Genomic DNA, 14787 nt, shown 5'->3' on the forward strand with positions numbered 1-14787 from the left:
GCGGCAGGTGATCGATAAGAACCAAACATATGTCTCCAATTCCAGTGTGTTTTTTTCCACTACCACAACCACGTTCCTTCTGCACAACTGGTGAATACGTGGTTCTGTATAAAATCAGAATAATAAACAAGACTAAAGAGAGCTGTAAACAACACCAAAAAAAATGTAGGCCTACATCCCTAATGTCCAGGACAGTCACTTAGATGTGTGTCGCGCTGCTTCAGACGAATCTGGGTGTAGTTGTGATAGCCCCAAAGTCCGTATGAAGGGAGCGGAAGTGAGGCAGAGGCCAGGTGGGGAGAGAGATAGCAGGGGAGAGCTGGAATACAAGTCACCGCCAGAGGGCGCTTTCCCCCGCTTTCCATTTAAGTGCCTACACAGTTTTATTATATGATATAATTATTTAATGTGGGAAACATCTTGCGTCTTTAAATGTATTTATTTGTTCCTTACGAAACGTGTACTGCAGAGTTTGTCAACCTTGGGATCAGGACAACCGAGATGCATGAGATGTACAGTAGATGGATATGTGGGTCACCTGACAGATAGTTGTTTGATATGTTATAGAACAAGAGATTAGAAAATATGTAGCCTACATCATGATTTCTATACAATATTGTTGGAGCTAACCTCGAAATACAATGCAGCCATAATTTTAGGACTTTAAAACTAGGCCAGAAAAGGTTATTAAACTCTGTATAGTCAGACAGAGTATTTCGAGATTAGCCCTCTCAACTTTAACTAAACATATATAGGCCTAAACCTCTTTTACTGTAATTATTACAGGTCTTGTCAGTGTAATGTACAATTGCTTTATATACAATTATTTATCATTCAGACTAACAGACTAACAAATAATGGCCGCATGCTTACAGTGTTACAGGTGAGACTCTTATTTTCCCTGCTTGTGTGGGGATTCAAATTAGCAACTTTACAAGAATAATCTTCCATCAATCTTCCAATCACATCCATCTTTATTTAGAATACATGAATGCATTTCTCCAGAAGGGGCAGACTACATGGGCAGTGTTCAGTACTACTCCTATTGATGAACATTGTGATTAGCCTGTTATTTTTCTGGCAAACCAATTATTTCAAGAGTCAAAACAGACATTTATTATTATAATTATTATTATTATTATTATTAATCTAATTTGACCTCCCAAGCTTTCTAAAATTCTAACAATGAAACATCTTCAACTTGTCTTTTAAACAAAATAGGACATGTACTAAGATCCCAAGGCTGACACTCACAACCCTAGGTCTTTCTGACTTTCACTTTCGTTCTTGTTTTGTGTGTGTAGCCATTTTAGTATTGGGCCTACTCAGAAATTGAAATAACCTGTTTTAAATGTATTATTAATTATTATTATTATTATTATTATTATTGTTAGAAGTAACTGTATTTGGTTACCTATATTTGGTTTTAGTAGTGTCTCTAGTTTCTGGGTTTGAAATTAGGCTTTTGTCTCAACCTAAATAAAACTTCTTGCTCTAACTTTAACTTTTAAATGTCTTTTCAGTGACCGTCATCTTCAGATATTTAAATGACATTTTTTTATGTTGAACTTGAACTTCAAACTGATGTGCAAAAGGTGGTCCAGCCATGTTTTGTCATGACTAATGGATTGTGTAGGGAGACAGCTGTGAAGCAGCACATGCCAGCGCTTACACAGCGGGATGGGACAGCTGCTGCAGAAAGAAATACTCTATATGGATAGCCTAATCAAAGCTAATGATTGTGCAGATTTCCTGCCAAGAGGCTGTAGACTGTTTTGCCTGAACACAAATAGAACTTTTAAATGTGTAATTGCAACAACATTAGCCAGCCAATAAACCATGAAATCAATACTGTTGTGTTAGTATGCAAATATTGTTATTGATAAACATATGCTCTATCAAAAGTTTGTTTTTGTAGTTTTTTTTTCCAGGCATATCTTCGACCGCTAAAAACGGACCTTCGCCTTTATAAAGAGTTTCTCCGTCTTTCGAACAGTCTCAGTTGTCGGTGAGGCCGGCGGGGCGGATCCCACACTAGAGTGAAAGAGAAAATAAAGCAACACAACAACAATAATAATAACTTGGCCGATTCGTACATTTCGCTAGCAAGCTCCCCTGTGGATATATAACATAAAGGTGGGTGAATGAGGAGTCTTGCTACCACGCTAACCAGGCTCCCGGTCGGCGGCTGGTTAGCACGCGTCGCTGCCAGACAACCAAGCTAGCAGTTCGTGAGGATGCTAAGGGAATGGTGTGTGCTAACGGGTGTGCGGCCAGGGCCATTTTACCAAACCTCAGTGATAATACCGGCGAGCTGACCGTGAAGCAAGGCTGTGTCCGGGCCACACATCTGGTAGTCGAAGATACAGCTTTGGTAGCCAAAGTTATAGTGAAAATATTTTCATAAGGAGAAAAACAGGGTTCAAAAACCTCTTCGGTTTACACACAGTTTGGAGTAAAGTTAACGTTAGCCAGTTGCTATGCTGACATTGTTTTGTGGCTTTGAAATATAGTCTGAATAGTACAGTTCTCTTGTTACGAAACTATGCTTAGATATTGTTTACACCTAACCGTTAACGTTAGATTACATAGATAATGCACCACCTGTAGTACATAGCTGTGCTGTTTTCCTTGTGCCATTTAATCTCACCTCAACTCCTTAGACATGTTTTCTTATTCCAGGTATTACTCCTATTATAATGTTTACTTTTGACCATGTACAGTGAATATCTCTGACATTTGATTACAGTGACATCAGTCTGTCAATTAGGGGTGCAACTAACGATTAATTTCATTGCCGAATAATCTGTCGAATTAGTTGTTTGGTCTGTGACATGGTGAAAAATGGCGATCAGTGTCTCCCAAAGCCCAAGATGACGACCACAAATGTCTTGTTTTGTCCACAACCCAAAGATATGGAGTTTACTGTCTCAGAGGAGGAAAGAAGCCAGGACATTTGAGAAGCTACAATCAAATAATTTTCCCTTAACACTTTATAGTTGACACTGTCCTCAATAGTCATCATGCAGCATTTATTAACTTTTAATATAATCAATAGTTTTGACAGGTTTTAACTCATGTGGACAGTGATTTTGAGTTATCCATTTGTTTATTTTTCTATTGATGAAGGCATCTCTTTATTACCACCAGAAGTTGACCTTTCACACTTTAATTTCTAGATGCCCTCAGTGATGAACGCAAATGGGACAATGCAGTCTGTCAGCCCAGATGTGGGATCCGCTCCAGGGTCGATGGGCAATTTTGCATTTGGTGGACAGTCTGAAGTCTTGAAGCAAGTGCTGTGTGTCATTGACAAGAAGGCCCGCAACATGGAGAAGAAAAAGGTGAGTACTGTCGACAGCCATTTGTTCCAGGTCCTTCCTGATAACAACATGTAGCCACATCCCTGTTGTGTGAAGTATGAGGCATGACGTGTCCTGCTCAGAAGTAATCCATACCTAAAGCACTGGCAACAAAATTGTCTTTACTTAATGTGTTCAAATTCAGAGGTGTTTGCTACATTTTCACGTTCTATTACAGAGCAAACTGGATGATTATCAAGTCAGAAAGAATAGCGGGGAGCGTCTCAATCAGGACCAGCTGGTGGGTATACTGAAGCCTTCATCTTTTGTACATAAGAACAAATTATCCTGTCAATCTTACAAAGAATTTACCATCAAGCGATGTGCGTGAAATGTCTCTTTTTCATTTGTGTTTTTAGGAGGCCCTTGCCAAATACCAGGAAATCATGAATAACTTGGAATTTGCCCGAGAATTGCAGAAGACGTTCATCACACTGGGACAAGATGTAAGGATGACTCTGGTTTTCTGAAGATGTTCCCTCAGAGTGGTGTCGACCCTGACTTGACTTTTTGTCTCTCATGCATGTTGTCATTAGATCCAGAAGATGGTGAAGAAGTCCGCACGGCGGGAGCAGCTGCAGCGGGAGGAGGCAGAGCAGAGGAGACTGAAGACGGTTCTGGAGCTGCAGTTCCTCCTGGACCGGCTGGGAGACGAGACTGTGCGGCAGGACATGAAGCAGGGAGTCGCTGGCTCGCCGGTGCTGACAGATGCAGACCTCATAGCTTTTGATGAGTTCTACAAGTTAGTGGGCCCGGACCGTGACCAAAACATCAGGTTAGTCTAAGGCATTGATTTCTGAATTTAAGATGCAAAAGACTCCTGTCCCCCCCCCCCCCCCCCTTTTTTTATTTTTTATTTATTTTTTTTTAACAAGGGGATCCATACAACTTATATCTCAACTTGCAGGTTGACTGACCAGTATGAGGAGGCATCCGTGCACCTCTGGGACCTGCTGGAAGGGAAGGACAAGGCTGTGGTTGGAACAACATGTAAGTGAAATTTAACTTAGAGCATACAAATGTCAGTAAAGTTCAATATTTTGGTTAATGATTGTGTGGAAGAATAATTCTTGGGACAAGTTCATTTCTGTAGCTGATTCAGAAGAGACAGAAGTTCACAACAAGCTGTAAAGTTCTCTCTGACCAGAGTGAGTTTCTGGCCAGGATTACAGGGGTTGCAGGAAACAGGCTAAACCAAGGTGTGGGCTGGGCTCTCCTCACAATATAAAAAAAGGGTTTCATTCACAAGGAACTGTTAATCAATGAAAAATAGTTTGTCTTAACACAGAGCTTGCTGTCATTTAGAAATGATTTACAATATCAGAAGAAAAAATAAAACCACTTTTTCACATTCACTTTGGTTCAATATTTTCAGCACAAGCTGCTGATGAATCAATTACTCATTTGGCAGAAAATGACACAGCAGCTTTTCTGATAATCTGAAAATCATTTAAGTAATTTTTAAAAAAGGGATTCCAAAAGTCCACTGGTTTCTACTTGTCAAATGTCAGCATGTTCTACAATTTGAAGATGTTAACTTGGACTCAATTAATCAATTCATTAAAATAATTATTAGTTGCAGCCCAACTGTAATCCATAGCAAAAGAAAAATTCAAGGCAAACTGGCTTTATTTACATGCCAGGCTGGTGGGGAAAATTGTTGGCAGGACATTTGATCAGATGGTTGACACAGCAGTCATCAGTAAGCTTTTTATTGCATCAAAGCTGGCCATAAGTGACTTGTCACATACTTTTGAATGATCCCACGGCAAGTTAGATAAAGATGGCAAATGCTCAAAGCAAAACCTTCTTATCAGAAGGTACTGCAAGCTATTAACTTAAAATGTTAATGTAGCATGTGCATTGTTTTTTGTTAATGCAGCATGTGTGCAGTGCTCTGATGTGAATAATCGGGGGTTGGGGATATTGGCGTACTGCATTCTCAGCGATCTGGCCTCAGGACTCGCACTGCTGCATTCTGCCTGGGGGCTGAGCACTGTGGGCTTATCCTGACTCAGCAGCGGGGCAGGGTGCCAGTGGCCCTGTCGCCTGTGGTTCCACTGGTCAGATCTCTGGAGCCACATTAGGATACTGGTGACCCAGTTCACTGCAGTGACACCAGCCAACCCTTTCAGTTCAGTAAGGAGGTCTCACTTGAAGATTTTTCTTCAGCCAGCAGCAGACTTCTTGGCCCGAGGCACCAAGCAGTAAAGGAAATAACATTTATCTGCATTGCCTGAAGAGCCAAAAGTGGAAATGCCTGAGCTAGCTTAAGGGCTCTTCTAGTTTTTTGATTTGAATTACAAGTCATGATTGTCATAGTAGTATAATATGGATAGAGTCAAGACATGTCATCCCCGACCAGGCTTTGGATTTTTTAAATCATGAATAAATGTTGCGTCAACATTTTCAGTTTATCCTGCATTATGTCAGTTTGTCTTTTAAGGACATAAAATGTGTTTTCTCAATTGGCTTTTTACTCATGGAAATGTGGTCCTACAACAAGCTATTTTCAGTTTTGAAATGTTTTTTTTTTTTTGTAGGGCTGCAACTAATGATTTTCATTTTAGTGAAATATGTCCATCACAATTTCTCACAGCCCAACATGACATTTGAAATGCGTCTTCTGTCTGACCCACAGTCTAAAACACAAAGATAAAATACAAAACATAAATAACAACAGCAGATATTTACGTTTTGAGAAGCTGGAACCAGACTGAAAACACACCTGTTTGGATTTTGTCGGATACAGCTGGTATTGTTTATAATTATCATCTTAGTTCGTGATTGGTTAATTGTTACTAAAGATGCATCGAAAGTAGTTTTCATTGTTGCATTTATTTTAGTGATTTGATAGATTTTTTTTTTTGGTCTGTAAAACATAAAAAAAAACGACAAATGGCCGTCACAATATCCTGCATCTAATTTTGTCAGCCCAGCGGTCCAAAAACTTTAATTCAGTTTACTGTATTGTAAGACCAAGAAAAACATCAAATTCTCACATATTTTTGCTTGTAACAGGACTTGAACAATTAATCGTAATAGTTTTATTGATAAGTTGTTGTTTTTTTTTCCAATCACTAGTCATCGCAGCTCAAAATGTTACTATAGTGTTTTAAGGACTTTCAAATTATTTATTAAATCTGTTTTGCAACTTGAGTTGTGAAATCTGTTCTGTAACATATCAGAACTCACTCCACTCTGACTCTGCAAGTTTATAATTCAAAGCTCCCAAAATAATGGTTTGATTATTGTGATTTTGAAGAGATGATGATTTAGTCTTATTTCATGCCGTGACTTTCCAATAAATTGCTAACGATGTTATTCCTCTGCTAGACAAGGTACTGAAAGAGACTTTGGACCAGGTTCTGCTGAGCGGGTACTTTGACAGAGTTCCGTCTCACCAAAATGGAGTGTGTGAGGAGGAAGAGGAGGAAGAGCCAGCCTCGGCGGCGGCGGCGGCAGCAGCAGCAGCATCAACAACAACAGCAGCTGCAGCAACAGCAGTAGCTGAATCGTCAGAAGCAGAAGAGCAGACTGTTGATCCAGGTCCTGACCATTCTCTGAAGTCATGCTGCACAAAAATCACTGTTTTTAAAATGCTAATATAATCAAGCACTGCATTCTCTGAAAAGTTTTTTTCTCTTCACAGAAACTGAAATAATTGAGGAGTTCACAGAGCCCATTGCAGTGGAAACAACAGAGGTGAGATTAATTTTCCCCTTTCCAGTGACATGTTGGTGCTGGATGTCTTATTTTTAGCATTGTGCTGATGTTTTCTTACCCCCCTTCAGTTTGTAAACAGACAGTTCATTCCAGACGGCACATACAGCAGTAGTGAGAAGGAGCAGGGGGATGAGTGGACCACGGAAACAGAGGTATGTTTAGGGAAGGGGATCGTTAATTTTTATTGATATTGATACCCTTATTGAGACTGCTTAACGATTCGGTTCTTTATTGATACCACTATCAATACTTTACTATTATTTGTTGACGGTTATTTGGTAAGACCAGACCCAACATGCGTGAGGTAGGCCTGCACGGTGTGAGGACAATATTCAATGTGCATTAACATTGTTTTATATTGAGATGACATATGACTTGCAATAAATAAATATAAATGGAAGTGTGCATATTAAATGTTGTTTTTGAATTATTTATAGGATCAAAATTTCATATTTAAAATTTCTAGAGCAGCAACATTAATGTTTACAGCAGCAAAGTCACTATATAAAGCAAATATGTGACATCACAATCCTGAGTGACGTTTAGAAAGAGTGAAAACTCAGTCTGTGTCAGTTCCTCCTCCTCTGCTGTTATTCACTGCCTGCAGGTTACCTGGTGGGATGAGTAACGATTTTTTTCGTTCTCCTCCTTTTCCCAGAAAGACAAGTGTTTGCCTGAGCTGTTTTATTTGAACACCCTCATTCCCACCACATAGACTACAGACCACTCCGTGCTACAGACAGCTTTCTATATAGCTTGTTTTTAACATTTGGGTAATTGCCAAGTTAACATTAGCTATGCTAGTAAATAGCATGGCCTACAGGATGACAGACTGAGGACAGCGATGATTTACCTTACAGACAGGTGTATTTTCGTATTTTGAGAAATTTTGGAACTGGGTCCTTTTTAGAACCGTGTCTCGATCCCCATCCTCTAGGTGTGTTGCAGGGATGTTAACTGATTCTAACTTTTGTTAAAGCAACCTGGCCTCGAATTAACTTCATTTTAAGATGGAAGTTTTATTTAGAAATGTCTGGTTTTAGGTGGCTGGAACAAAAATCCATATTACTGTTTGGACTCTTTCAGTGGAAGTATATGCTATTCAAAAAAGCACATTTTACAAATATAGTAAGATAATTTTACAGCACATGGAAAAACTCAAAACCTTGGGTCTTGATGCTGCAGTAGGAAACAGATTTTGCAGATGAGTACAGGAGATTTTAATTTAAGATGTGTTTGGAATATTTTTGCTGCTGTAAATGCAAAAATAATAGCATTGTTTTAAAACAACAAGGTGTACAAAGATTCTGTGTGGAAGCAATTTGCTCAAATAAGCAATGTACTACTGAGTAGATAGTTACTACAGCTATCACGTGACATCTGCATTTTCTTACATGTCGTGTTCAGACTGGTTATGTGATGTTTGTCAGTGCGTCTCATCAGATTATCAAGGCTAGTTAGATTGTTTGTCATTTTGCCCTCATTTGAGTAGAGGTACAGACAAGACAAGTATTTGTCAGATGCTTTGTTCAGTTGGCCAGTACTGAGTTCAGATTGGCATACTATAATGCGTATAGTATGCAGCTAGCTAACTGTGTAGTCAGGGACATTTTGATGGCAACCTTGAAGTGATGTATAGTCATCATTTAAAATGTTTCTGTATGCATGCTCATGCTGGCGCCAGTATTTGTTTTTATACCTCACTGTTGTGATCAGTGCCAACATTAAGTGTAATGATTAATAAGATTTATTAACATATGATTCAAAGTTGGTAAGAGGTTGAATTGTTTTGAGACACTGCACTGTATGTACAGGTTCTTACCTCTGATGAGGGCCGTCTGAGCACCACCCTGTGAAGTCGATGTAGCTGGTGATTTGCTCTGGCTAGTCCAGGTTTTTTTTTTCCTCATGTATGCGAGTTTACGTTGACTGATGAACACATACATTATTAAAAAAAGTAGACATTTCTACACTTGAATTTTCACATTGTATGTTTAAGTGTCAGCTGTGATATTTCAGTTTACAAACCAGGATGTAAATAAAACCCACAGGTAGCATCTAACAAGCACTAAACCAGTTTTTAATTATTCGTCCTCCCGTGTGCTTCTTGCTCACTTGTTTTGTTTTTCACACTCAGGCAGTCAGCTCCATGCAGCAGCCTGTGCAGCCTGCGGCTTCCCCTGTTGCCATGGACACCCACCCCTTGAACTTAGCGTCTCCTGTGCCGTCTACTGACCCCATGGTCAGGAAGCAGGTGGTGCAGGACTTAATGGCACAGATGCAGGGAACGTACAACTTCATGCAGGTGAGGACTTTGTGCTAGGAACAACGTTTTGATGTAGATATTAGGCATGGTGCTCATCACTTTTCTGATGTCAGGACTCTATGCTGGAGTTTGACGGACAGCCCATTGATCCAGCCATTGTCTCAGCACAGCCTATGAAACCCACTAAGAACATGGATTTACCACAGATGGTGTGTCCTCCAGGTACGTTTTACAGAGACCCTTACTTCTGATCATATGATGTGTATAAATGACACTTGAACGCTTGTAATGGCTTTTTTGGTACACTGAGGTGCTATACTCTTCTCAGTTCACCCAGAGTCGCGGCTATCGCAACCCAACACTGTTCCTGTCCAACCTGAGCCCACACAAGTAAGTAATCAAACTTGGTACGTACAACAAAGATTATGTAGCCATCCTGAAGAATTTCCAAACAAGAGAACATGTTTAATTTTTACTCTTTCAGGTTCCTATCGTCTCCCCAACTCCACCCCCCATGTATCAGACCTCACACACGCCAGATCCCCGACCCCCAACAGAATCCATCGACCCCATCCAGGTAAATTACGCTGTTCTGTGAAAGAGTCTCTTTGTGACCGCATACGCTGGTCTGGCTATGCAAGACTATGGACGTAGAAAGGGCTACAGCGCAAGTCTGTTTGACCGAGAGCAGGGCTGAGCTACCATGCAGCTACACACAGCGCAAACATCAGCAGACAGGATGAAGCGTGGCTTTGGCTGCATTCTACGGGTGTAACGATACACCAAATCCACGGTTCGGTTCAGACCTCGATTTTTGAGCCACGGTTCTGTTCATACCTTGATTCTCAGGGGGGCATTATTAGTAGTAGTAGTAGTATTATTATTATTATATTCCATCATAGTTAATTAATGTATTCGAAGTTGCAGGCATGATCACTCAATCATGACATGACCAAAATAGTCATGCTGCAAAAAACATGCAGCTGGAGGAACATAAAATTGGTCGAAGGTGTAATATTTACAAAATGTACGCCTACAGCTTGCACTAACTTTTAAATACAGTGTTTTCGACACATACTTGGCGTAAACATGGTGACTTTATGAAATGTACTGCTGATGGCGAAAGTCAGCAGAGACACGCACAGGAAGAGAGAAACCGAAAGAGGTGTAGCTAGGGATGAAACGGTATGGAAATTTCATATCAAGATTATAGTGACCAAAATTATCACGGTTATCAGTATTATCACGGTATTGTAAAAATGTGCCAAAATATAAAAATGTACTGATACACACACACACACTGAAACCATTTCAACAAGTTTTATATTGAAAACTACAAATACAATTCAACACATCATCGCAGCATTATTGTTTGGACACCACAATTGCCATTTTGTTTGCATTAAAAAATAACAGCAAATACCTTTTTGTAAACATATGAAAATCAAAGTGTGCATTATCAAGATTTTATATTATATAGGTAATAAAATTATCCCATGTACAATTACATAAAAACAAAGTGATAGTAACTACAATGAGCCCAAAAACTGACATAAATACAGAGGAGTCTGTAGCGTTTGTAGATATGCTGGTTGGTTTACTAAACTGCGTAACGTGTTATCATGTGCAGTGGACGAATAGACTCTGCCGACACAAGACGCACACAGCAACAGAACAAAGTGTAGCGTTTTTACAAGAGCAGCAACACCGAGAGCTTCAGTTTACACGCTGTTAGCAAGACAGACAAACCAAAGCTAAAAGTTAACTCACCCTGCGTTCACTACATGGTTATTTTCTTCAATCAAGTTTCCCTCAGCCGATCATAAAAACTAAAATACAACCGGACTTCAGTGACCAAAAAATCTCCGCAGCACTGTCTTCTACTGTGTTGTCATTGACCCAAACAAACCCACGTTGCATTCTGCACATGCGCGCCTGCTTCTGGGAGATGCTGGACAGTGTTTGCCGTGAGATTATAACGGTGCGGTTAACCGTACCCGGTTATCATGGTAATTAAAATGTGTACGGTAATAATAACCGTAGGTGGAGCTAGGTGGCGTGTTTGCCGTGAGAGTCCAGTGGTGGAGGCTAGGTGTGTGTGTGAATGTGGGGATAAGAGCAGATTCAAGTAGTAAATAAACACTAAACTAAGGTGGAAAATTACCTACAATAACATAACTGTCAATAAAAATATGATATACACCGCTACTGAGCCCCACCGGCCGCCGCCACAGTTGCACTGTCTTAATGATAGCTAAACAGTCCGGGCAGCGGGTGTGTCTCTGTTCGGTCTCTCGGATCCGCGATACAAGACTGTGGACTTTGTGTCACAATTTTAGTCTCTGTTTCAGAACTGTTATAGCCCTACTGTATTCACACAAACTCGTGCAGGGTTGTGCGGAGGGGTGGCTGTGTTTATTTATGCTTTAAACAATCAGTTTTATTTCTCCGATGCACTGCTTTGTTCTAATGCCGCACCCTCTCTTCCCTGCGGAGGAGGGGCCAGCTTTGAATATGTTTTTCCAAACACCAGCTACAAATTCTTCTCAAATGTTAGATTTATGCCTGACTTATGGTCCAAAGCGTTAATTTACTGGTTATGAAATAGGGATGTTTAGTAGATCCTGCAGAGAATATGTAAAGAACTTGGCAGTTGAACTGTGAAACCTGCACTCAAATACAAATGACAATAATTTTTTGACTTCCTGATTCACATACAAATGTTATTGCAACTTGCGTTGTTTCCCATTTCTCAACAGACCTCGATGTCGTTGTCATCAGAGCAGCCTCCACCCTCCACAGTTCTCCCACCTGCCTCTCAAACACAGGTTTTCCAGCCTGTTTCCAAAGCTCCTCACAGCAGTGGCATTAATGTCAACGCAGCACCATTCCAATCAATGCAGACAGTAAGGCCATTGTGACGACACTTACTGCCTATTTTTTTTAAATCAGATTTATTGAAAAGTTAGCCATGTTATCTACTAATGCATGTTTTTAAAACCATTTAATGTTTAAGTTTACAGAAAGAGCTGAGAATCTGTCATGTAGATTTAAAAGTTTTTTTCAGGACTGTGTGTCAGTGGAATCAGAACAGAAATGCATGGATGGCTTTATTGAGGCTTTGCATGTGGAGTCCTTAAGTGCCCTCTCATCATATTGCAGTTGTATGGGGCTTGTAGTAAAGCAGTTTTATCCAGGAAATAGTGAGTAATGGACTTAGCTCCTAATGAGCCTGTGACCTTTCCTCTGGTTTTGGCTTCACCACAATGTGGCCCTTGTTCACCCCTCAGGTGTTCAACCTCAATGCCCCAGTCCCGCCAGCTAATGAGACAGAGGCTTTGAACCAGGCCAGCCAATACCAGAACAGCTACAACCAAGCCTTCAGCAGCCAGTCACAGCATCCTGTGGAGCAGGCAGAGATGCAGTCGGAACAACTGCAGTCTGGTGGGCAGATTTTAAGAATTGATTGTCATTATTTACTTACTTGGGTTGACTGTGCCAGTTATGTCTTCCAGTTATGTCTTCCAGTTATGGAAGACATACATATTCGATTTTGACTGGAGATTGACTTGCAACCGTTTTGTTTTATTTAGTAGTTGGTGCCTTCCATTCCCAAGACCAGTCAGGAGGCCACCAGCAGCCTTCGCAGCAGGGCCCAGGCTTCGGCAGGCAGGGTCAGTCCTTCTACAACAGCAGAGGCATGTCTCGTGGTGGACCTCGCAATGCCAGGGGCATAATCAATGGCTACAGAGGCTCATCGAATGGATTCAGGGGTAAGCTCACAACCTACAGCCACAAATGAATCCATTATTTTCACTTAAACCCTTTTCAGACATGGAATATGTAACATTGCTGTCTTCATCTGTCTGTTAAAGAGCTTTTTGTCATTCAGACATGCAGACCAAGAAGTGCATTTAACCTCATGCTGCTTTTGCCTTTAACTTAATGAGATGGTGTTCTGATTCAATTCAGATTAGTTTTAATTGTTTGTTGTGGAAATGTTAGTCATCTTGCAGAGGCTTGTTACCATGTAAAAATGCCACCACATTTACACAATGAGGTGTATGTCTGAAAGGGGCTGAAGGGTCAAGAGCTTGTTTTATTTGAAACCTCAAGAAAAGCATCATCCTGTTTTTAGGTGGCTATGATGGTTATCGTCCTCCTTTCTCCAACACTCCAAACTCTGGTTATGGACCGACTCAGTTCAACACACCTCGGGATTATTCAAATGGGAATTATCAGCGGGTATGAAAGAAGCATTCAGACCTCACCCTGGCTTTGTTTAATGTCATCTTTACTGTTTGTTGGGGTAGTTTCTAAAATGTCTTTTTCCCCCCGTCTTTTGCTCAAGGATGGTTACCAACAGAACTACAAGCGTGGAGCTGGTCAGGGACCCAGAGGAGTGTCAAGAGGCAGCACTCAGGCAATACGATCCTGAAAAGGCCTTTCATAATGACTGTGACTGACTTAACTTGCACCACACTGAAAAATCAAAATTCAAGAATGCATTTGCCCCAGCTCACTCATCTTCTCTTTTGTTTGTTCTTCATCAGTGGTATTTTTCCTGTCTCTCTTAAATCAAAGTAATGCCTGCTTTGATATTTGGAAATATTAAATCATTTAAAGTCTGAAACACATGCTAAACTGTAAATCCAATCATCGATTTACACAAGCCATGTGTTACAATATTCCTGTAAACTTGAAAGATTTCATAAGTTATTTTTTGTATAAAAAAATGCACCTGCCACTGCTGGTCCAATCCATGGGAGTTTATTCCCCTTCTAAGTTCTTTACTGTCATTTTGGTTCTTAAAAAAAAAGATTTTATGTTCAATGAGCTCCCATTTCCTTGTTTGTAAATTGATGTTGCTTCAAGAGTTTCAATAAAGTTGTGTTGCATACCCATGCTTCAAACTCAGTTTTCTGCTGTACAGTGGATAGGCGGGTCGGTCACAAGGGAAAGGTGCAAAATATTTCGACGGTTTAATGATGCAGTGGATAATTTTCTATTCTAATGGTTACTTTTGTTGTATTCAGAGTTGCTTGGGGTTTCTCTTGAGACTTTTTATTTTTAATGTTTTATTTATACCACTTTAGTTTGAAGTAGGAATTTGTTTTGCATGTTCAGTTTCCTCTTTTACTTGAGTTCTAGATTTAATGTTGTGAAGTTGTCACATAGCAGGAATAAGTGTTTCACTCTTGCTGTCTTGTCAATGTGCCATTTCTCAAGCCAGCATAGAGCACTCGTAATGGAGAGTTACTTAAATGATGTGTCGGGCTAGGCCACGCATGCGAGGGTTTGGCAGATATCGCATATCTTGCCATCCTCACTGATAACAAGTTTTGCTCTTAAAACAAATCCCTGTGTGGTTTCTGAAGCATTTTAACTGTAAAGAAGATCGGGATGCTTTTAGCAGTAATGCAGCACCACCCC

At 40.3% G+C, this 14787-nt stretch overlaps 1 protein-coding gene across 2 annotated transcripts; it reads left to right on the plus strand.

The window, feature by feature from the left end:
* Positions 1-1992: 1992 nt before the first annotated feature.
* Positions 1993-14254, plus strand: caprin1b (cell cycle associated protein 1b). 2 transcript variants are annotated; one of them, XM_046037734.1, is made up of 18 exons: positions 1993-2136; positions 3180-3344; positions 3541-3603; positions 3722-3808; positions 3899-4137; positions 4270-4352; positions 6699-6911; positions 7015-7067; positions 7157-7240; positions 9226-9393; positions 9468-9576; positions 9683-9744; positions 9839-9931; positions 12114-12260; positions 12645-12798; positions 12948-13127; positions 13493-13599; positions 13706-14254. In XM_046037734.1, exons 2-18 carry the CDS (start codon positions 3180-3182, stop codon positions 13790-13792), a joined length of 2094 nt encoding a protein of 697 aa, XP_045893690.1. In that variant the 5' UTR covers positions 1993-2136; the 3' UTR covers positions 13793-14254. The 2 variants fall into 2 exon arrangements, with proteins under 2 accessions (XP_045893690.1, XP_045893691.1); XM_046037735.1 differs by having other exon boundaries at positions 12951-13127.
* The last annotated feature ends 533 nt before the right edge of the window (positions 14255-14787 follow it).

Source organism: Micropterus dolomieu, linkage group LG22 (genome assembly GCF_021292245.1).
Source record: "Micropterus dolomieu isolate WLL.071019.BEF.003 ecotype Adirondacks linkage group LG22, ASM2129224v1, whole genome shotgun sequence".
NCBI classification, from domain to species: Eukaryota; Metazoa; Chordata; class Actinopteri; order Centrarchiformes; family Centrarchidae; genus Micropterus; species Micropterus dolomieu.

Bases quoted from the DNA above. Each gene is read 5' to 3' on its own strand.
- caprin1b (XM_046037734.1), top strand. From the start codon at position 3,180: ATGCCCTCAGTGATGAACGCAAATGGGACAATGCAGTCTGTCAGCCCA. The intron at 3,604-3,721 runs GTGGGTATACTG...TTGTGTTTTTAG, and splicing joins GTCTCAATCAGGACCAGCTG to GAGGCCCTTGCCAAATACCA. The intron at 13,128-13,492 runs GTAAGCTCACAA...TCCTGTTTTTAG, and splicing joins CTCATCGAATGGATTCAGGG to GTGGCTATGATGGTTATCGT.